This window comes from Myripristis murdjan, chromosome 11 (genome assembly GCF_902150065.1).
Source record: "Myripristis murdjan chromosome 11, fMyrMur1.1, whole genome shotgun sequence".
Taxonomy (NCBI): domain Eukaryota; kingdom Metazoa; phylum Chordata; class Actinopteri; order Holocentriformes; family Holocentridae; genus Myripristis; species Myripristis murdjan.
The window spans coordinates 6,825,337-6,847,714 of NC_043990.1; the positions used below are offsets into that span (position 1 = coordinate 6,825,337).

Genomic DNA, 22,378 nt, shown 5'->3' on the forward strand with positions numbered 1-22,378 from the left:
TCTACAAATATATGTATACAACACTATAAAACTCGTGAAAGTTAATTCAGCGTTACAGGTGTTAAAAACCATTTTCTACAACACGTGACAATAACCGCATACAAAACACAAGAATTTCTCAGTTATGTACAAAGTGCTCCAGTGAAAGCCGCCGGCAGCGACGCAGAGGAAAACGAATCTGAGACGCTGAATAGAAAACAGTAGCTCGCGCCGCTGCCGGCTGCCGTACGTGTCATCGCGGCATCACGCTACATTACTGCTACTAAATAATCCGGAGCCCGTCAGCTGGCTGAAGATCGCCCCACATTTTTGCCCTTTGAGGCCGTTTTCCCCCCTTCGATGCCAAGTCGGATAGCTCAGCGGCGGCTCTCCGCAGTGCGAGCTCTCAGCTTACGGGCAGACATGTTTGCAGGACGGCTTGACCACAGCTCCTGCAGTACAGCACAGCCTAAATTCATTTTATATTGAATCAGTTCTGACACGGCCTAAAATAAAAGGCCAAAAAAGACCCAGAATTACAACAGCTGTGGTGCACTTTTCTTGTGCCGCATCTACCGATTGGACACATCAATTCATTGGCAAATTAATTGTTGTGGCTTATTGCAATTACCGTAAACAAATATTGTTAGAGCTGCAAATTTAGAGCCTGCATTTTCAGTAAACTCCCTCACTTCTCTGGCGTTGTTATCCTGGCCTTTGTAAGGGATTTTTCAGGAGACTCTGAAAGCTTTGGCTCTGTTTAGCGCCCTCTTCCTGTTTTGTGCAGCAACAGAGCAGTTCTTTTTTTCTTTTTTCACTAATCTGATCCAGTGGCTCACCATTTAAATGCAGAAATAGAGGCTGGTAGAGGCGGACAGTCCTCTTGGTGATGGCCTCATGTGTTTATAGTAATTGTATTAATGTCCCAGGACAACATCATGCATCATGTGGCACCTTTAATTCTTTCTCTTTTCAGTGCAAACCCTCTCTAAGCTCTAGAAATCCCAGTCCCTAAATGCTCACAGGGGCTTTTTGATATATGATGTGTTTGCTGAACCAAAAATACCATCAGTCCCTCTCAGGTTTTAGGAATATGATGTTAAATCGTCTCTGCCTCATCGCTCTCCTCTGCCCTCCATCTCTTTCACCTTCCTCATCACTCCTTTCCCCCGGCTTTTCTTCCTCTCCTCGTCCAGCCGTGCTCTCTCCTTCTCCCTCAGCCAGTCCCCTCCCAGGTAGGCCAGCGCCTCCTCCGGCCCCGCGCGGAGCCTCGGCCTCGGGTCAAGGAGCGACTGGAACAGGGAGCAGGCCAGGGGGGTGAAGCAGGCGAACTGGGGAGCCACTGGACGGCGGCCTTTCTTGCCCTCCCCCTCTCCGTTCACATCGATGACATCTGTGTCTCCCTGTCCCTGAGGTTCGCTCCACACGTCCAGTCCATCGTCGGGGCCTCTCGTGCTGTCAAACCACTCCGTGTACTTCTGGTACGAGCGGTTCTCAGCGGTGGTCTCGGCCCAGGGGAGGCTACCGCTCAGCATGGCGTAGATCAGGATCCCCAGCGCCCAGCTGTCTGTGCTCGGCTCCACCGACACCCACACTCTCTTCGGTTTCTTCCTCTTTTTCTCCTCCTCGTCTGCGGGCGTCCCTCCGTCCGGGGAACTCCAGCTGTCCTCGTTCCCCTTGGCAACCTCAGCCTCGGGGGGGCAGTACGGGGAGCTGTACCACACCTCAGGGACCCTGGTGCCCCTGGCCTTCACCTGGGTTGGCAGAAGACGAAGAGAGGAAAACAGATATTGGGAAGTTTTAGAGAGGTGGATGGTATATATGTGTGTTTTGAAAATATCCATCCTGCAGCAGACACACCGAAGAACATCAGCTGTTCTTCACAGACGCAAGTTCACTCAGAAAGATCACCTGCATCACTCAACCTCAGTTTTCATTTGCTTAATAAACATGTTGTCAGCAAATCTCTCAGTTATTTTCACATTAGTGTTTCCTGATGCTGCAGATTTCACACAAAAATAAATAAACAAACAAATAAAGATTGAAAGGGCTCAGTGTTTCCTCCAGATTTTTACTGGTTAGGGTGGAAAAGTGTGTGAAATGGTGTGGAGACCATCAAGGGACACTAAACTCTCCACTGAAAGCCAGACTTATGAAACTATAATAGTTGTGTTTCAGCAGCAATGTGGGTGACCCACTTTATGCCCTTCTTACAATATAATGATGGACAGTTTCACAAAACCAGGAGGGCAAACATTTTTAGTCTGCGCGGTCCCACTGGAAGGAAAGCACTTCACACTTTACTTTTCCCACTCAGCCTCTAAATAAGCTCTGTAATGTCTTTTTTTTCCCTTTTTCCTTTGACACTGACCATGCCGAAGTCTCCCAGTTTGACCCAGCGGCAGGCAGCGTCGCACAGGAAGACGTTCTCGGGCTTGAGGTCTCTGTGGACGAAGCCGAGCGAGTGCAGGTGGGACAGAGCGCCACACAGCTGGGACACGACCCTCTGGCAGCAGCCCTCCTCCATGCCGACCTGGAGGGGATCAGACGCAAATACACAGAGAAATGTAACTAGTCTGGAAAGTGTAACCCAGGTAACCGCCAATCAGCGCTGCATAAAGGTGTGTGCGGAAGTGGCATCGCAGTTTTTGCTAAGAAAAAGTTTAGTTTATAGACTGTGAATCTTATTTGGGAAATTTTATTGTAGCTGAAGAATGCTAAATGGCCATTTTCCAAGTGTAATAATTTCTGTTGCATATTTTTTTTGTTATATTTTCATCAATACATGGTACCATTCCAATCTTGTGTGATTCAAGACTGTTCATTTCCTCCCTGAGCCGAACCCTCTTCTGATCACTGGTCCAACTGTTTATTTAAATTTAGCTATATTACTCATTTTTATAATTTCCTATTCATATACGCTACAAAAGACCTTGGAGCTAACACTGAGACCTGTCTATTTAATTACATCGGCTAATAGCCTGTGGACATCACACACACCTGAACCAACTGTGAAATATCCTCCATCTTTCTGCTACCGCCAAAAACATCATTTCTGTCACTTATGCTTCAGATAAACTCAGTCTGACCCAAATCTCAATCTCCATAAGTTTCATAATTGTTGTAAAGAAAAGACAAACATCTAATAGTGGAGATTCCAAATCTGAATCACAAACAAAATGTTATAATTTATTCCTTGACCCTTACCATCAACCTTGTATAAGCAAAACAACTTGGTGGAGGCAATAAAAAATAATTCCCTTGGAAAAAAATTATGCAGATGATCCTGAGAAATTAGCAAGAAATATATCTTAATTTATTTTTGTTTATTTCGCTTGCTGGCTCTGTTGGACTGAAGTGTCTCTGTGTGTCGTCTTTGCTCTTTCCAACCTGTGTGCCTTTAAAGTGATTCAGTCAATATGGTCTTTTTTCTCCATTTTTGGATTTTCTGACTTTAAATTTCTGTAGGTGGCGCTCTTTTATATGTCTGTTCAAACATGGTGGCTATTACTGCTAATGCTGACTACCCGGTTCTTCTTCTTCTGTTTATTTCAAATGAAATTCCTGATTAAAGAAGCAAGAAAGAGCCACCAGACTCTACCAGAGTGTTTGGAGCAAAAAATGCAAATTCAGTGGTTCACAAGGGACATGAACATGTAGAGGATTTTCATGTCAGCTGCTACAAAAGCAGAGTCACTTGCAGTATTAAGAGATATTCATGAGCCCTGTTCATGTTATTGTTTACCTCAGGAACGATGACATCATACAGGTCGCCGAAGAGGCTGGCTTGCTGAGCGAAGACGTAGTGGGACGGGGTGGAGTAGGCGATGCCCAGAGCTCGGGTGAGGGACGGATGGGTGCAGAAGGACAGAGACAGGTTGTACTCCCTCAGGAAGGAGAAGAGAGAGGTGGAGTCCCGAGGGAAGAACTTCAGCGCCATCGGAGTGCCTGGAAGATACGAACGCAGAGACGTTTGGTTGCTTCACAGTTTTTAGATGCTGTGAACGAGCTGAAACATCATCATCGAGTCATGCCCTGCGTTCCAATACCCATACTACCATACTATTTAGTAGGGAAAAAAAGAATTAGTATGTCCCAATACATACTAAACTACATACTTTGTAAGGGCAGCTACAGTACATACTAAAAGTAAAAAGTATAAGTATGCGATTTTGAACGCAGGGATGGTTTCCCCTCCTCACCCGTCTTCCTGTGCACGCCCAGCATGACTTTGCCGTACGAGCCTTCGCCCAGCAGCTTCAGGACCCGGAAGTGCTCCTTAGTGTCCAGAGCGGTGAGAGACTGAGCCGTCAGGTGGCACATCTCGTCCAGAAGCCTTGTGGCAGCCTGAGCGCACAGACAGGGACCGAAACATTTGGGTTTTGAAAAAAAAGAAAAAAAAAGAAGAAAAAAATTGACAACATTGCAAAAACTCAAAATCTTACCAAGATTATTTGTCTTATTTCAAGTCAAAAATGTCTTATTTCTAGTCAAAATATCTCATTACACTTAAAATAAGACATGATCACCTCAGAAGTAACTTGTTTTTGGACAATTGTCACTTGTTTCAAGTGAAAATTCACTTGAAACAAGTGAAAATTTGCTTGTTTCATTGGCAAAATTTGTTTCTTGTTTCTAGCTAATTTTTACTTATTTCAAGTGAATTTTCACTTTTTCCACTGGCAAATTTTGCCAATGAAACAAGCAAATTTTCACTTGTTTTAAGTGTAATTTGTCTAAAAACAAGTTTCTTCTGAGGTGTTCATGTCTTGTTTTAAGTGTAATGAGATATTTTGACTCTTGAAATAAGACATTTTTGACCTGAAATAAGACAAATAATCTTGGTAAGATTTTGCGTTTTTGCAGTGAAGTTGAACTGAACCTGTTTAAGATTGCAGTTTAAGTTATATAAGCATCTCCTGGAGGCTGAATTAGTCTTATAGCTTGAGATTAAAGATATTTGACAAATGACTTTAAAATCTAAATGAACAAGTCGACAGTGGTCTTTTCCACTGGGATTCAGGCAGTTTCACATTTTCCTCCCCAGAAAAGCTGTGGCTCTTGGGCTCCACCCACCAAGACGTTACCTCAACTCAACCGATGAGATTATCACCTCGAGCTCTGCTTCTGAGAAATGTTTGTGTAACTAAAACTCCAATCTGCAAATAGCCCGACACAACAAACGATTCCACGTCTCAGTGTGACAGCTGAGTTTTAGTGACACCCACCCACCAAATATATCAGAGAGAGAGAGAGCGAGAGAGAGAGGGCAGCAGTGGTCGAGCGAGCTAGGCAGTGAATGAAGAGAGGGAGCAGAGGTAGCAAGAACAAAGGTTTTTAGACCTGAGATTAACTGCAGACAGACACACGATCTCCTCTAGGCTGCCACCTGACAGAGATAATAAAAATCCCTCTTGCATAAGAACCCCCCCACACACACACACACACACACTCTTAATCTTTGATCAGATATAGATTTCCCACCACATAACATCCATGAAAGCCAAAGCCAGCAGCTAATAACTCCACTGACAACGACAGAAAGCTTTTAAAAATGACACGCATCTTAATGGGGAGATGTTCTCTCTCTTCCGCTGCCACATGAAAGCTCTCAAGCCCAAGAACGTGGCCCCGAGGTCGAGGCGCTGCTTTTCAGACTGGAATGCCTGGTGGTCAATGGGAATGTATCACAGCCGTTGCCGTGATGATTGTCGTCATGGCGATGCTTGCAACACTGATCCCGGGGTATAAACATGTCTGTTAATAGCCTCCTGGAATCCTTGGGGGAGCTCTCGTTCTCTCTCTCTCTCTCTCTCTCTCTCTCTCTCTCTCACACACACACACACACACACACACACACACACCATTTGGACGCTTGTCCGGTGGAATGTTTGTGTTTCCACCGCAGCGGGCAGCCGAGGGCCCAGGTGGGGATTTGGTGGTCGTGTCCCGGGCCGAGAGCAGAGCCGCTCATTAGGAGACATCACAGAGTCGTGGATTTTCTGCAAATCCCCGCCGACGCTTCATTCACACACACACAGCCGAGCACACACACACACACACACACACACCAGGGCTTTTTTTTTTAATCCCCTCATAACGTAGCACCTGGATCAGACTTTATGATCAAAACCCACACTATTTATGTTTCGTGGCGGTCAAAATCACAATAAAAATCAAACACTCAAACACTGTATCAATGACCCAGTGATGGATACACTTTTTGTGATTTAACCCCATAAAGCCATTTGTATCATATATGATACACATTTTCAATTCCGTTTTTCGTTTTCAGTTTAATCAATACTTGACCAAAATACTGTTGTATACCTTTGAACACTTCCCCTGTTCACCCTGGACCAAACCATTGGTACTTCAAGTACATATCATATATCATACACCAGAAAGGTTGTGTAATATCATATTTTTTAAAAAATTTTTATGTATATATATATATTTTGTTATAGGACTAAATAAAGGGTTCAATTCCAAAAAATTGGAATTTTCTGCCAATTCTTTCATAATTCAGGCTTTATAGGGTTAAGGGTTTCTAAAGCAGCTTTGTTCAAATCGTATATTAGCCATCAAAAAGTTTCTTATTCTGCTTAATGACCTCATGCAGGCATGGGCAGATAAATTGGCCACTATTATTTTTACAGTGTATATTTGGCAAATTGTGAAATTGGCACCTGCATGACATTTTTCACCTAATACAACTGTAAAAACAGGCCTGTCTGAGAGGCCTAACCAGTTTTGCACCTGCATTTGTATTACAGTAACTAGAAAAATACATAACGGTATCCATTGGTATGGTTGGGGAGATATTGGATATTGTATGAGCCTTTCAGCTTATTACTTGACACATTGCTCTGTTACAGCGTCTAAAAAGTGAACAAAATGTGAGATTTCCAAGCAGAAGTTCTCAGATTCGGAGTGCCAGGGCGTTGCATGTGTGCAGCACCACGAGCGGACACATTTTTAGCGTGGGTGGCCCCAGAGGAAAACGAACCCCCAGCCCTCTCAGTGCTCATGCCGTAACCACTGAACTATGTGGGACTATCCGAGAAAACGTGGCATTTCTACAACCTCTGCGTCTGTAATTTATACGCAGGTTTTTCCCTAGCACAGCCTGAATGTCTGTTTTCTGTGAGCTCTGCTTTGAAAGCTGGCCAGGTTGAGCTGTTTGAATTAAACTTGAACACCTAATAAGGCCAAAAATATTCAATTCAACAGGCCTCTGAGGCACTTAAACTCTTCATGGCGAGTTTGAAAGTTCAAGATTGAGGATTTATGTTTTGAGAAACTTTTTTGAATACACTAATGAGCTGCACAGTGAAATATTTTCTTTCATACCAAACAAAACAGGGGATGTGATATTAATATTAGGAGTATAAAGTGACTGATGCAGATAATTTAAGCTCCAGACTGCAACGTCTCAGAAGAGATTTGGATGTTGATGAGTATGTGTTGATCTACTGAACATCATGCAGCAAAATACATTGAAAAAAATTTACTTTATCAGCAAAATGACAGTTGATACGATGTCTGCCACTGCAACCTGCATCACCTTGTGAAATCAAGACTGAAATATCTTTCTGGCATCATTTTATGGCAGTTAAAAAAACTGATTTAATATTAAGTTTACCACAGGGCTGGCACTGAACCCAACCTCACTGTCCATAAAGAGAAAAAGGTTCAGTGTGTCCCAGAATTTGAAGTTGTAAATTTACAAGGAAATACTCACATATTATAAATTTACAACTTTAATCTCAAAGATTTTTTTCTAGCAAATTTGTGACTTTGTAATCTCTGAATTTTTGAGTTTTTTCTCATAAATTTGTGAGTTTTTTTCTTGATAATGTACCACTTTAATCTCAGAGGTTTGTTTTCTCACGAATTTCCGACTTTAATCTTGGAAAATCTGAGTTTCTTTTCTTGGAATGTTACCTCCCTCCCTCACTCCCCAGGTCTGTTTTTTTTTTTTTTTTTACTCCCTACATTTGCCCTCTTAGATTCCTGTGAGTTTGAGAGTTAATCTGTGGAGAAAAGTCTGAGCTGTGCAGCCGGTGTGAACGCAGCCGGGGGGGTGGCGGGGGGGCGGCCCCGGGGCTCGGGGGTGCTCAGGGAGCCGCATGGCTGTCGCGCTCGGCGTGGCTGCAGCTTAGAGGAGCGTAAAGCAGGTGACAGCCGCCTCCAAACAGCCTCCCCGAGGGACCCAGGTTACATAACACACCAAAACACAGCCAGGCCTGTACTGACCTGTGTGTGTGTGTGTGTGTGTGTGTGTGTGTGTATGTGTGTGTGTGTGTGTGTGTGTGTGTGTGTGTGTGTGTGGATGGTTGAATTGTGCGTATTGTGTTGGCGGCAGTGCCAGATATTTGAGTGTGTGTATGTGTTGATATGTTTGTAAGAGCCTATTCAATGTGTTTGCATAGCTGTTGAAGGTTGAAGTGTGTGTGTGTGTGTGTCTGTGTGTGTGTGTGTGTGTGTGACAGCGGGAGATAAACGTCCTGATGATGTACCCTACATTTGAGCCAGCACTGGATCTAGGTCTCTGTGGATTCCATAGAGTGATGACTGACGCAATGCTGTGTGTGTGTGTGTGTGTGTGCGTGTGTGTGTGTGTGTAAAAGGGACACATACATTACTCTCAGCACTTGCACAGACCCAGAAGCCAGTTATCAAAATATTGTGTACAAAACAAGATGAATTGTGCTAAATTCTGCTTCACTAGTTAAATGCACGAAAACATGCAAAAACACACAAAACACGATTAAGAAGAAAAATGGAATAAAAAACATATGTATATTTCCAATCTCTGACCATGCATTATTTTTAAATATATATATTTTCAGGCCTTTTTCAACCCTTTAGCCCGGTTTCAGCATTTCTATGTGACAAGAACAAGATCTGTGATCATTTAAATCTAAAGAATTTTATAATAAATAAACATTCAAAATTAGAGAAAAGAGACACTATATAATACAGAGTGTATCTCAAATTTGACACCAGTGCCTCACCAGAATCTTTTTTTTTTTTATTTTTTTTAAACCACAAAAAGCCAAAACTTCATGATTTGAACAAAATGGCTCTTTTACATTTTTCCAGTTTAGACCATCATGTTCTCGTCCTGGGCGACTTGCAGAGAAAATATCATCAGGTTGATGATGACAAGAAATAAAGATAGAGCATTGTACTCCTGCTATTAAATATCAATACAATTAATAATAATAAAATTATCTGTAGAAAAGCTATGGAAAGATATTTTACTTTAACTGGTGCTCTTAAGGCATTTCCAAAAATGCAGAGTAAACACTTTGTACCTTTACATTTTCATTTGTATTTGAGATAATTAGTAATGATTTATTCCCTGCTCATGAAATTGCCCATAACTGAAGTCCTTCATGCATCTCATCATTAAAGTGTGAGTGTTGTTTCTCACACAGGACGGTTTGATTCTCCCACAGTTTGACTTACTGTCATTTTGCAGCTGTGCCTTCACTTCAACACTTCACAGCGTCCGATGTGTGGCTCAAATCTGTGTCAAACACTAAATTTATGTCCTCCTCTTCGTTTAGCAGGTGCACCGCTCGGCAGATCCTCCACAGTCCCACATCTGCAGCAGGTCAAAGTGTCTCTGCTCGCACAGCGGGAGGCGCACACCGTCCCGGTCTCTGCAAAGTGTCCGACCCGCTCCTCGCTGCTCCTCATGTCCACTGCTGCAACTTTTATCCCGACCTGATCTCTCCTCACCTCCACTCCTCCCACAGTCCTCCCTCTGCCTGTGCACTGCAGCCTGAGTGTGTGTGTGTGTGTGTGTGTGTGTGTGTGTGGTTCTGGCACTCTGGCTCCCTCCCTGATGTGAAGTGCAGTCAATATTTAGCAGTTGATTTCTCACTTAGCAAATTACCTGTCTCTCTTGCTGTCTCTGCACATATACACACACACATACACACACACACATACACACACACACACACACACACACACCTACCGTTTGCCAGCAGCACCCCACCTCTTTCTTGCTCTCACTTTCTCTGTTTTTCTTTCCTGTTTTCCTCATTGATGTCATTCTTTCTTTCTTTCTTTCTTTCTTTCTTTCTTTCTTTCTTTCTTCCCATCTTTCTTGCTTTCAAAGAAATTACTGCCTAATTTCAGCAACTTTCAACTCCCAGCTACTCCAAAAAACCCTAAATTCAAATTCAACAGGTGTTTTACTGGCATGGAAAAAAAACACATTTACTCAATACAATATAATGTGTGTATTATTACATAATACACACATTGGACTTCAGTTGGTGTAAATTGTCCTCTGGTAGCCACAATGTAGGACCACAACTCTTGGGCAACCCTGTCATATTTCAACAAAAATTTGACACCATTTTGTTATTTTTTGCAACAAAAATGAGGCAGTGGATGCACTGTCTCACTTCAGTTCACTCTTTCAACCATCAAATAAATACATGATCAAATTAACACACAAAATAAAATGAAGAACAAACTACTGGGAGAGTGTGCTCAATATGATTTGATTACACACACAGTGATCTGTCAGTCATTATCTATAAACACAACACAAACATCACGGTATTATTTCTGTTATTTCCTCTTAGTGGCACAATATTTTGAAAATTACCATAAGAAGACACATTATAAGAAGTCAACTACTTGTGGGAAAAGGGGAAAAAAACTGATCTAAGTCCCATTCACTGACATGGAGTTGTTTCCAGAGCGGCCTCTAGTGGACACTAAGAGAACTGCCTCCAAATTCAGCTGCTTGGATGAAACCCAGAGTGTTGAGGTGGAGGCCGCAGCTCAAGACAAGACAGTTTCCTTTCAAATACACCTTTTTTTAGACAATTCACTGTTACATAATCCACCTGTTTTCTTCATTTCTTGCCTGGCTATTACATATTTTTGTCATCATTCACACACAACACCAAGAATATTTGGTTAGTCTGTTTGTGTAGAATTTTTCTCTTAATATTTGGGACGTGGTGAGGTAGTGTAACTCTTTTCCCAGCTCATTTCAGGTCCATTCACATCTGTTTCCACTACCAAATGAAGCCTTTTAAACCAGATGAAATTAAAGTTGAGAGATGCAGTGATTATTTGACTGCTGGCTTCAGTCTGTAAATGGACCTTCGGAGAGCAGAACGAGTGCAGGACGTCCTCTCCTCCTCTCCTGACAAGCTGAACAGCTGGTAACCAACACATGAGCCGGCCTGTAATCCCTCCGTCTTTCACGCTTTTATTTTTTTGTGCATTTTCTTTCTTTGTTCTCCCTTTTCCTCTCTGCCTTTCTTTCTTCCTTCTTGCTGTTTCTGCTGCTTTTGCTGCTTTCTGTCTTTCTGTCATTTGTGGGTTTTTTTTGTCTCTCTCTCTCTCTCCCTCTCTCTCTCTCTCCCTCTGTGTCCCCTCTGTCCAGCCAAAAGTGGTTTGAACAGCCAGATCCTCCCCTCGGGACCGCAGGCCACAGCGCTGCAGTCTGACTCAGGCTGGCACGGTTTGGCGAGCTCGTCTGTGTCTGTGCTGCATGTTGCTCGCTCGTGTCGTCACGCTGACTTCATGCCAGCCGCTGGATCGGGTCCCTCGGTCGGCCTCACGCTCAGACAGCAGCTTGTTCGTTTGTGCCTCAGGATCACACCAGAGTGCAGACAGATGTAGCCGAAGCTCTTCACAGTCAGATCACACGAAACTTTGTCAGAGGCCGAGCTGACAAAGCACTGAACCAAACCATTAAAAACAAACTGTTTAATAGGCTACACAAAGTTCTCACTGGTGAAGGTCAGACTTCAAGTGGGAGTGAAGTGGGAGATGAAACACACTGAGCTGATGGGTTAATGAATATACTGGAAGCATTTTTATGTTTGTTTTAAATAGCCAAAGTGAAGGAATATTTGTTGATTTCATAGTTATCCTAAATCTCTGAATTGAAAAAAAGTTGTTCTCGCAAATGAGACAAAATAGACAAAATACTGAAAGTGATAGTTTTTATCACTTTTTAGTTTTTATATATACAAAACAAGCCGAACCAAGGCCACACCTGAATTAAAGTGACAGTTCACCCGAAATCAACATTTGGCCCATAAAGAGACATGAGACATGAGACTGTAGGTCACGCAGATCGGTTTAGCCACCAAGGTTTGTGTAAAAAAAAAAAAAAAAAAAAAAAAAAAAAAAAAGTAATCCACAGAGTTGAAATTTTTGGAGTTTATCGCATCGTTTGACGCAGTAAATTCTACCGAAATGTTTTTGGATGAACAGGTGTCTTTTTACTTTCTGGTGAAACATCCCTGACGTCATGAGGGCTGAGACACAGACTCTAATGTTAAAACTCACAGTCACAGCTGGAAATCCTAAATAAAAGACTCCCCGCGGTGAGTCGTGTTTTCTTGAGATGAGAAAGTCGACCTCCATGTGTTTTCTGTCATAAACATGAGGCATAATGTTTAACACGTTTGAAACCTCCTTTGAAATCATGATACCGTAATCTCTTTGTCATTTCATTCAACACCGCTCTTAAACAGTATTTTTATGGTGGACTTTTAACATTAGGGATTATGGCACTTCTGCATTTAATCCCCCTCATGATTAAACATGGCACCGAGGTGAATAAGGCAAATTAGGATTATTGGAGTGATTACAATTCTGTGACCCTAAACCATGGAAGTACAGCTTCACACACTAATAAACTGAGATTTTCTTCCCCTACTTTATGAAATTTTAGTGTAAAGCCAAAGAAGATTAAACGTGTTGTGAGGTTACAGACCAGTAGCGTAGTAGAAAACTGATCTTTTGAAGCCAAGCAATCTGCTAAAATGTAAAAAAAAAAAAAAAAAAGCCAAAAAACAAACTCAGTCACCAAAATACACAGAAAATTGTAAACATCTCAATCACAGCAACACAGGATATTTTTTTATCAATGTATTTAATTGGCTTTTGTGCCCAAATTACAAATAAAAACATAAATAGCATGACAATAGTTTATTATTAATATTATTATTATTAAATATTCCATAATGAAATATCTATAAAAAAAACAAAGTGAGATGCCTGCATCTCATAATAAACAGTGTCAGATATAAGATACAGTATAAAAAGCTAATAAATAACAAATAAGCTACATAGATTAGAGACAACAGTAGAAAAATATTGCCAAGGGCTCAGTGACATTAAACACATCATTTGGCTCTCAGTGCTCGTAAGCAGAATAAATAGTTGGGAAGGCACTGCTGACGGAGCGCTGTCACACACACACACACACACACACATGCTGTAAACACTGTCGCAAAGGCCACATCGTCTTTCCAAAAGACGAGCGCTTCCATGGAAGTCGACGCATCAGTTTGCACGAATGCACGTAAATATGTAAAGATGTAAAAGCTGCAAATGAGGGCATCAACACGTCACTGCTACCTGCTATCATTGGGGGAGATAAATATGGTTGAAATAAGTTAAGTGAGCGCTGAGTGTGGGATGGGAGGGCGTGGTCAGCTGTGGCAGCCGCGCAGGCCCTTGAGATGCAGCAGCACCCTCTTGGACCACAGGCAGAAGACCTGCAGCCGCTGGGAGACCTCCAGAGAGTACCTGAGCGCGCTGAAGCTGCTGGAGACCCGGGGCAGTGAGGGCGACGGGGGCTCGGGAACCGTCTCGCTGATCTGAGGACACAGAGGAAGAGGGTGGTTAAAAGTTTGGCGGCTCCAGTGCTGCTTTGCTGCTCAACACCGAAGCGAGATAGAGAAAGATATCGTGAACGAGGGAAAAAAAAAAAGGAAATGACTTGCACATAAAAACTCCTGGTTTGTTTTGTCAGGACTGGCTATCAGATGTCAACATCTGTCTCCTTTTACCCATAAACCCCTGCATTTTGACACTGTTTCCTGCAACTGGTTTGAAATACGCCCTACTTTGTAACAAACTACAATTACAATTCACATTTGGCAGACACTTTTATCCAAAGCGGTGCACATGTCAGATTGTTGTTCATCGTTCTGCCCAGAAACCAAACCAAACCAAAGCAGGAAAGTTTCCAGAGCTGCAGTGCAAACATGAGAACACACGACTTCCTTCTTCACTTCTTCTCTATATCTGTCTTGTCTTTTCTTGTCTCACCTTCGTTTCCGGTCTTGTTTCTTTCTCTTCATCCTCCTGTCTCACTGTGCCCCCTTCCCTCTTTCTTTCATTCCTTTATTTGCTGCTCATTGCCTTGCTTATTTCATTTCTCTCTCTCCCTCTCTACTTCTTTTAGCCTCTCTGTCTCTCATCAAGCCCCTCTCCTCTTCATGTGAGTTTTGTTCTTCTTCATTTGATTGTATGGTTGTCAAGAAAAGTGGTAAATATACACATGACCTGTTTGCAAAGTCTGTACACTGACACTTTATTTATTTAGGTATTGTGAGAAAGAAGACAAGTGCAGACACAGACACACACACACACACACACACACACACTCAGTCTAGTCATATTTGCCACCGGTGTGGTTGTGGTTTCCCACTTTGATAAGAGCGTCTTACCTTGTGGAGAGCGCCGCTGGTGAGGTTGGAGAGCAGCAGCAGGTGAGTGCTGGCGCCCTCTACCGTCTGGGAGTGCGGCAGGCTGAAATTCTCCCTGACTGTTTTCAGCCAATCAACGTGCAGCTTGAAGGCCTGGATGTCCAAATATAGCTGGGAGAGGGACTCGTTGAGCTGTGGAGAGATTAGTGGGACAGACAGGGACAGTCAGTCAGACAGACAGAAAGAGGGAGGATGTAAAGTTTAATGCCCATGAGTTTCTCTCCTTCTTCTACTATGACAAAATGCTTTGGAGAAAGAGAACTTAAAGGAATACTCCAATGTTTTGGGCAAAATACCCCCTTTTTTTTATATAACATATCCAGACTGAGACAAGATGTTTGATACCATTTTCACCTCGGAACGTCCAGTGGTTCAGTTCCAGTGGGTAGCATTTTGTGTTAGCTTAGCATAAAGACTTGAAATCAATAGGAGTCGTTAGCCTTGCTCCGTCAAAGTGACAAAATAAACCTCACAGCAACTCTGAAGCTGTCTTATTTATACAGTGGGTCATGTGGATTTGAAATACGTGTCTTAGAATAAAAAAAGTAATTTTAGGAGAGTTAATCTGTGGTTAATATTGAACGCCTATCGACTGTGAGGGATCGTGTACCTTGACCGAGTTGATCTGGGAGGCGTTGTGCTCCATGCTGGGCAGACCTTCCAGACTGTACGTCTCGGTGGTTATTCCGCTGAGATCGGTGCCGCTCTGTTTGAGGCACGAAAAGAGAGGGTTAGTTTTCAAAGCGCAGCCACACACCGGTCACTGACTGGCTGACACATCACCGCTGAAATATGAATTTTTTTATGCCCCAACAACAGACTGTACATGTCTCTCTCTCTCTGTCAATCTGTCGATCTGTCTGACTGAGGTATATTTAGCAGCTCAGTGGCGTTAATTACATGCCTTGTTTTTCCCTTTTCCCAGATGAGCTGACCTCATACACCAGGATCAGCCAGAGATCAAAAACAATGACATCTCTGTACAGTAAGACGTGGAAAACCCCTACAGGAGGCTTCTTAGGTAAGATATAATCTCTTTTTATAGCCTCTGTGCCAATATGTAAATAATCCAGATGATTATCTCCAAAATAGACAGCCCGGACAGATCACATACTCTGCCGTTAATTTGGTTTTCTAAACGTTCTTGTGTGCACTTCTTTAAAAAACAAACAAAAAAAAATGGTTCTTGATGTGATTTCAGATCCAGCTCCTCTCAAGCTTACCGAGTCATGAAGTTTTTTGGATTGCTGCTGCACAACGTTCAGTTGCCGGATCATGGAGCCAAAGTTGGTGCAGAGGTGCAAGTGGTGGACGGGGTGGGACACTGAATGGCCGAAGAGCTGAGCCAGTAGCAGCAGGTGGAGGAGATTGGGGGTTGAGTCAGGAATAACTGTAAAATTGAGGAAAAACATCAAATATTATCATCAGAAAACGCACATCCAGGCAAATCATTTAGGTGCAAATTGAAGGAAGATCACACAGATCGAAGCGCTGCTTAAAACAGGAGAATAAAGTTATTCATCAGGAGCTCAGCGGCGTGGAGATCTCCCAAATCTCTTGGCAGCCATCATGAAGCCCAGTTGAGAGTTGGCTGTGCTCAAATAACAACTAATTAGAGATGACTATTCCTAATCTCTGTTGCAAAACACTCTCAGGCCATGTGCAAACTAATCCAGACAAATGTGAAAATGTGTCACTGAAATGGTGTTTTCATGGCATTTTGGTGTGGATGGCCAACTTTTTGAAAACGTCCTGAAGACAATCGTTTTACCTCGGGATCTCGGGACCCCAAAAACCTGGTTTATATTAACATGACACCAGCTTCAGGTCAGATGTGTTCACAGGGCAGAGATTAGCAAAAAGGCAGTGAAAATAAACCTGATCAGATGCGTGACTGGTGAAATAATCAGTTCCCAGTCCAAAAAACAGCAGAGAAATCACTCCCATCTGTTGAATTCTGATGAAGTGGCCCGTTTGAAGTGCAACCATCAGCCGTTCTCCTGCTGCTGTTATTGCCCAAAGCCCTCCAATATGGCTGACAGAGAGTGAAAGCTGGTCACGCACTATTTTGCAATGACAACGCTGTTCCCGAAGTGAAATCTGCAGGCGCCCATGAATCACCGAGGAGTTTAATTTCACTGTTGTGTCACTAATCTATGAGCACGAGTGACGAAAGAGGATCACAGAAAGGCCCCGCTCTGATCATCTGCTAATCCAATCATGTCGCTGATCGGAAACCAGATGTTTTTTTTCCCCGCTGAGCGGCTCCACTGGAGGAGTCACCGCTTATGTGTCTCGCTCAAGGGGGCAACTCGGTGGCCGCTGTCGAAAAAAGGGAGAAGGTTTTTTTTTCTTTAATTTAATTTCCCCGAACAGATTTTCCTTGATGGGATCCAGGATTTTTTTTTTTTTACGAGTGTGTTTGTCAGATTCAGATACACGGGCCTGCTTGTTGAACTGACATAGTGACCTCTAGCACTACATTACAGTCATTATGACACTGTGTAAAGCCCACACTGTCCAACAGCAACTGGACACACACACACACACTCACACACACACACTCACACATACACACTCCCACAGCTGAAATTCGGATAGGAGTTGAAGAAAGTGAAGTAAAGCTGCAATTATAATCTAAATCACCAAAGGGAGCATCAGACTCAACTTGAGGAAAATATGCAAATTCAAGTTATGATAATTAGGAACTCTGGTCAACCATCAAATTACACTTATTCCACCCATTTTTCACTGTGCATGTGCAAACTGCTTTTAATTCGTCTCGGTCTCTTCGTTATGGATGTTAGCGAGTGACAAAATTTCTCCTTGTGTCTCCTCACGTCACAAGAAAGAGCACATGGAGGATGAGATGATAAGAGGGAAGCTGACGTGACACAGCAATGAAGCGTTAGTGCATGATGTTTGTGCAAACGTGTGTGTGTGTGTGTGTGTGTGTGTGTGTGATCACGCCCCTAAATACACCTGAACAGGACAGACGCTCCTCGCTTTGTTCAACATGAGCCATAAAAATCTCATAGGAGCACGAGGCCCTGCTGCTTTTACTGTTTGCATTTTTAACTGTTAACTGTTAGCGTGAATGTGTGTGAGTGTGTGTGGGCGGATGGGTGTGTGCATACATGTGCGTCTGTGTCTGTGTGTGTGTGTGTGTGTGTGTGTGTGTGTGTGTGTGTGTGTGTGTGTGTGAGGAGGAGGAAATAGACAGGCAGATGGTCAGACAGACATTGAAGTCATAGTCGCGCATCAGACGAGTCCCTGTAAAGTGATAGTTGAAGTATTTGAGGGAAAACTGATTCACAGTTACAGGAGGTCACAACAGGTCAGCGTGTGTGTGTGTGTGTGTGTGTCCACAACATGTTCCATCATGATCTGGCCTGTGGAGCCGACCTGGATGAAACTGTGTGTGTGTTTAATCATTAGGATTTTATTCTTGGCGTTTGCTGTGACTGATCTGGGTCCCGGGCCGGGTGGGGTTCTCTCCGCCGGACAAAAACAACGCGTGTCGGAAAGTTTAGGCCATCGTGAAAAAATTTGCAAGCGGGGAATCACCCATAAGTGTTTTTTTCTTATTCTTTTTCTTTTTCTTTTTTTTTTTTCTAAGGCTAACACAGATATCCAAAATCGCCCCACCCATGATAGCAGATGCTGATGTGAGAAAGTCTGTCTCAAGAGGAGTTTAAAAAAAGAAACAAGGAACACAATGGAAACACAGGGGAACGGACTATGGACTGGGCTCCATCTGTCTGTCTGTCTGTCTGTCTGTCTGTCTGTCTGTCCATCCTGCATGATTTCTGTGCCTGTGTTGGCCGGATTTGAACGAAACATGGGTTAGATGTTGGATTTTGACACTGCAGTCTGACTTTTTGAATATAAACCTGATCGACTCACACCGGCAGCTTCACTTTCAATATCAACACCTCACTGCAAAAAGTCCAAATCTTACCAAGATAATTTATCTTATTTCAAGTAAACATGTCTTATTTCTAGTCAAAATATCTCATTACACTTAAAATAAGACATGATCAGCTCAGAAATAACTTGTCTTTAGACAATTTTCACTTGTTTCAAGTGAAAATCTACTTGAAACAAATGAAAATTAGCTTGAAACAAGAAACAAATTTTGCCAATGGAACAAGCAAATTTTTACTTGTGACACAAGTGAACAAGTAAAAATTTGCTTGTTCCATTGGCAAAATTTGTTTCTTGTTTCGGGTAAATTTTCACTTAAAACAAGTGAAATTTTGACTAGAAATAAGACATTTTTACTTGAAACAAGACAAATAATCTTGGTAAGATTTGGACTTTTTGCAGTGCTCTGGATCAAATCTGATAAACCTCGAAACTGGTCGGGCCGCCACAGCGCCACCAACAGGCCAAACGTCCCCGAGCCTCAAGCAGCGGCGTCTCGGAAACATCACACACACATCAATAAAATTAAAGCTAAAAAGAATTACAACCGGTGCACAGAAAAGAAAGAAAACTCCTCATCGGGCTGTCATCTACTGTTATCCGGGGCTCTTTCCTCCAAGCTGAACATGAAAAGCTCCTCAGATCCCCTGCGGCTGCCCTTTGTTGTGTCTTGGATTAGGGACGGCTCTCTATAAGCTTTGTTCTCAGGTATCAAATCGGCTACGATCTTCCTGCACGTCCAAATTTCCCCCCGTTTATGCAACTTCAAAAATCCCATTTCCCAATGCAACAAAGACATAGACTGTCCGTTATAGTTAGATCAGGGATGAGGAATGAGAGGAATGCTGTGGTTTCACCCCCCCCTCCCCTCCCCCCCGCAGCCCCTCCTCACCCCCCCACCCACCCACCCCCTGCCGGCTCGGGGCCTCCTGCAGCCTGACTCACACGGATCTGAGAGCGGCGGTGACGTCACCGGCCGGACGCCTCGCTCTCCCGACACTTAACTGCAACACAAAAGTAGACAGCAGGCGACCACGGTGCGTTACCGGGGTAAAAGGTCATGCCTGGGCAACAAAAAAAAAACCAAAACATGCCCGTACATGCCTGCCGCTGTAGGGAATACATTCCTCCAGTGCACCAGAAACACCTCAGTCGGGACAGGGGGTGAGGTCATATTTCAGATTTTCACCACTCCGACTCCAGCTATGTGTTTTTGGCAAATGAACTGCGACTCCCACTCACTAAAACTCTCACCAGCCAGAAAACTCATATTTAATGACTTGCTCTCATGTAAAAACCCTCTACTGTCTGTTTTTTTTTTTTGTTTTTTTAAACCTCCTTTTAAATTACCTTTCACTTTGATTGCTATTATTTGAATGTAGTTTCTTAATAACTGTGTTTTGGAAAGCATCATGTAAATTAAGATTATTATTATTATTTTAAGTGGATTATAACGTCCTAGAGATGCATCACAACTAGTACACAAAAGCATACATTTATCATTATTATTGTTGTTATTTTAATAAAGCTTGAAGATTTGTCTTTTCTTGAACTCTAGTAACACGATATGATGCAACAGCATGAATTTCCAAGCTAAGCAGAACGCACACAGACAAATTTCCTCTTGCCTGGATTGTGAAAAAGCTTCCGGATAATCAGAACCAGACGTCACATGATCAATAACTATGATCAAAACTATAATGCTTCTATTAAGTCCTCAGTCTCAGCACATGGATGTCCACTGGTTCAGTTCTGACTAAAGACTCCTCTGTGTCCCTGCCTCACTGAACTTGCACTGCGACGCTTTCTGCCAAAAATAAAAGCTCAAATATGATTATTGCATCGTTGTTTCTCTCAGCCAGGCAGCGCAGGACACAAACAAGAAAGTTTAACCCGCTGCACATGGCCACCGGAAAACTACAGAGCACAGACATCAGCAAAAATCCTCTGACAGGAAAAAAAAAAATCCCCCAAATACTGTAGAGTACAGTCAGATATTTGGCAGAGAAAACAGCTGTGACAGCATTACAGCTCACATCAAAATTGCTTAAGAGGCAGAGTGAATCGGCTCTTTTTGATGCGCCGAGCGGGTCATTTCATCACCGCATTACACTCACACGCAATTTCCGCTCTAGTTCGTGTCTGATGTTGCTGATTCAGAGGGCATGCAGAAACGCTGGGGTTTCCTGTGGCCCCTCCGGCACAGTGAACGCCTCCTTTCCTCAACTTGTGATGAACTTGTGAACAGAGCCGTGAAGCACCGCGTCACATCAGGCTGTGCGTTTTGAATGAATTGCATAAAACCATGAATCAAACATTTTAACATGTGTTTTTTTTTTTTTTTCTTTCTTTCTTCCTTTCTCTTGATTATTAAAACTCATTTACTCCAACTTTGGTGCATGGATTGAAGGACTGCATGCTCCTCTGCAGGCTGAGAAAACTGCTCAGCTCCTTTTCATTCATCAAACTATTTCAAAGCCAATTAGATAAACTCAGAAACTGATACTTTCTCCCAGACACAAGGTTTTTGCTTTTTCTTAAAATATAGCAATATGCATCCCATTAATTCTTCCAGGCAACAAACGGTCAGTTTGGAAACAGATCACACACGGTGGGCGTGGAGACAGAGTGACCTCACTGCACGAGACAGCCATCTTGGCTTTGTTTATGACCTCACTCATTCATTTTCTAAATTATTTATGCACCGAACCCTTTAAATCCTCCGCTGTGCTGTGCAAAGTTAATTAGCCATGACCTCAAATGAAGTGTCTGTGAAATGAATGCTAACAGTTTCCTAATGATGACTTAACTGTCTGTCCTCCTGTCTGTCCTCCTGTCTGTCTCCCTCTCTCTTACACACACACACACACACACACACACACACACACACACACACTTACTCATTCATTCACACACTCATTTGCTCACTCACCCGCGTGGACGCTCGCTCAGTAACTCACCGGCTTGCTCACACACTTGCTCACACACCTGCTCACACACTCACTTTCTCTATCACTCACTCACTCACTCACTCACTCACTCATTTTCTCTCTCACTCACTCATTCATTCATGGTCTCACTCACTCACTCACAGTAACAGTGGAGCACATGCAGCACACCCTCCCCTCTCACTCTCTCTCACTAATACTCTTTCTGCCCCTCTCTCTGTCTCTCTCTCTCTCTCTCACACACACACACACACACACACACACTCCTCCACATCTCCAGTCACTCAGTAGAAGAATTGGAAACCAACTTACATTTCATCTTCGCCTCAGCTCCAGCTTTGGTAAACAAACCTCCAAACCTCCTTCTGTGTTTCAGCCACTCTTACTGTGTGTGTGAGTGTGTGTACACTCTGTGTGTATGTGTATGTGTGTGTGTGTGGACACATGTAAAAGTTCCCTTTTATAGAATAGAGTATGACACATCACCTGAGTCATCAGGCACCGCCATTCAAGCATCAACACCCACACTGGACACCCCCCTCCCTCCTCCCCCCACACCCCACACCCCACACCCCCATTCATCCATCCCCCCTCCCTCCCCTCCCATCATCCCCTCCAAAAAGATTCAAACTTCTTTGTTTGTTCATGCAATGTCACATTGGGTAAATAATAAAAAATGACAAGAAAAGGAAGTGAAATGGATGGAAAGCCAGCAGACCTCCTCCTGACCTCAGCCTCCTCTCTCTCTCTCTCTCTCTCTCTCTCTCTCTCTCTCTCTCTCTCTCTCTCTGCCGGCCCTTCGCTCTCCTCCTCCGTTGAGTCTAATTTAATTTAGCAAACTGAAACAACAGAAAGCAAACAACGGCAAAACTCAGCCAGGGTGAAAGTGAAAATGAGGAGGAAGTAGAACAAAATGTAAAAACAACAACAAGTCCAAGAAATTGTTCAGTCTCATATTCAGTGTTTTTT

At 43.1% G+C, this 22,378-nt stretch overlaps 2 protein-coding genes across 2 annotated transcripts; both read right to left on the minus strand.

Annotated features, from left to right (window-relative positions):
* Positions 1 to 761: 761 nt before the first annotated feature.
* On the minus strand, positions 762 to 9,538 carry LOC115367995 (serine/threonine-protein kinase SBK2). The gene is made up of 5 exons (XM_030063939.1): positions 9,457 to 9,538; positions 4,182 to 4,326; positions 3,725 to 3,927; positions 2,351 to 2,512; positions 762 to 1,733 (listed from the first exon to the last, which is right to left on the minus strand). Exons 1-5 carry the CDS (start codon positions 9,460 to 9,462, stop codon positions 1,095 to 1,097), a joined length of 1,155 nt encoding a protein of 384 aa, XP_029919799.1. The 5' UTR covers positions 9,463 to 9,538; the 3' UTR covers positions 762 to 1,094.
* Positions 9,539 to 13,472: 3,934 nt separating this feature from the next.
* On the minus strand, positions 13,473 to 21,917 carry LOC115367971 (uncharacterized). Its single transcript, XM_030063914.1, has 5 exons — positions 21,896 to 21,917; positions 15,758 to 15,924; positions 15,145 to 15,240; positions 14,496 to 14,666; positions 13,473 to 13,640 (listed from the first exon to the last, which is right to left on the minus strand). The coding sequence occupies exons 1-5, from the start codon at positions 21,915 to 21,917 to the stop codon at positions 13,473 to 13,475; spliced, it is 624 nt and encodes a 207-aa protein (XP_029919774.1).
* Between the last annotated feature and the right edge of the window lie 461 nt (positions 21,918 to 22,378).

Bases quoted from the DNA above. Each gene is read 5' to 3' on its own strand.
- LOC115367971 (XM_030063914.1), bottom strand. From the start codon at position 21,917: ATGGCGGTGCCTGATGACTCAG. The intron at 15,241-15,757 runs GTAAGCTTGAGA...TGCCTCAAACAG, and splicing joins CCAAAAAACTTCATGACTCG to AGCGGCACCGATCTCAGCGG. The intron at 13,641-14,495 runs GTAAGACGCTCT...CTGTGTCCTCAG, and splicing joins CCAGCGGCGCTCTCCACAAG to ATCAGCGAGACGGTTCCCGA.
- LOC115367995 (XM_030063939.1), bottom strand. The intron at 3,928-4,181 runs GTGAGGAGGGGA...CGTATCTTCCAG, and splicing joins GGGCGTGCACAGGAAGACGG to GCACTCCGATGGCGCTGAAG. The intron at 2,513-3,724 runs GTAAACAATAAC...GATCCCCTCCAG, and splicing joins ATGATGTCATCGTTCCTGAG to GTCGGCATGGAGGAGGGCTG.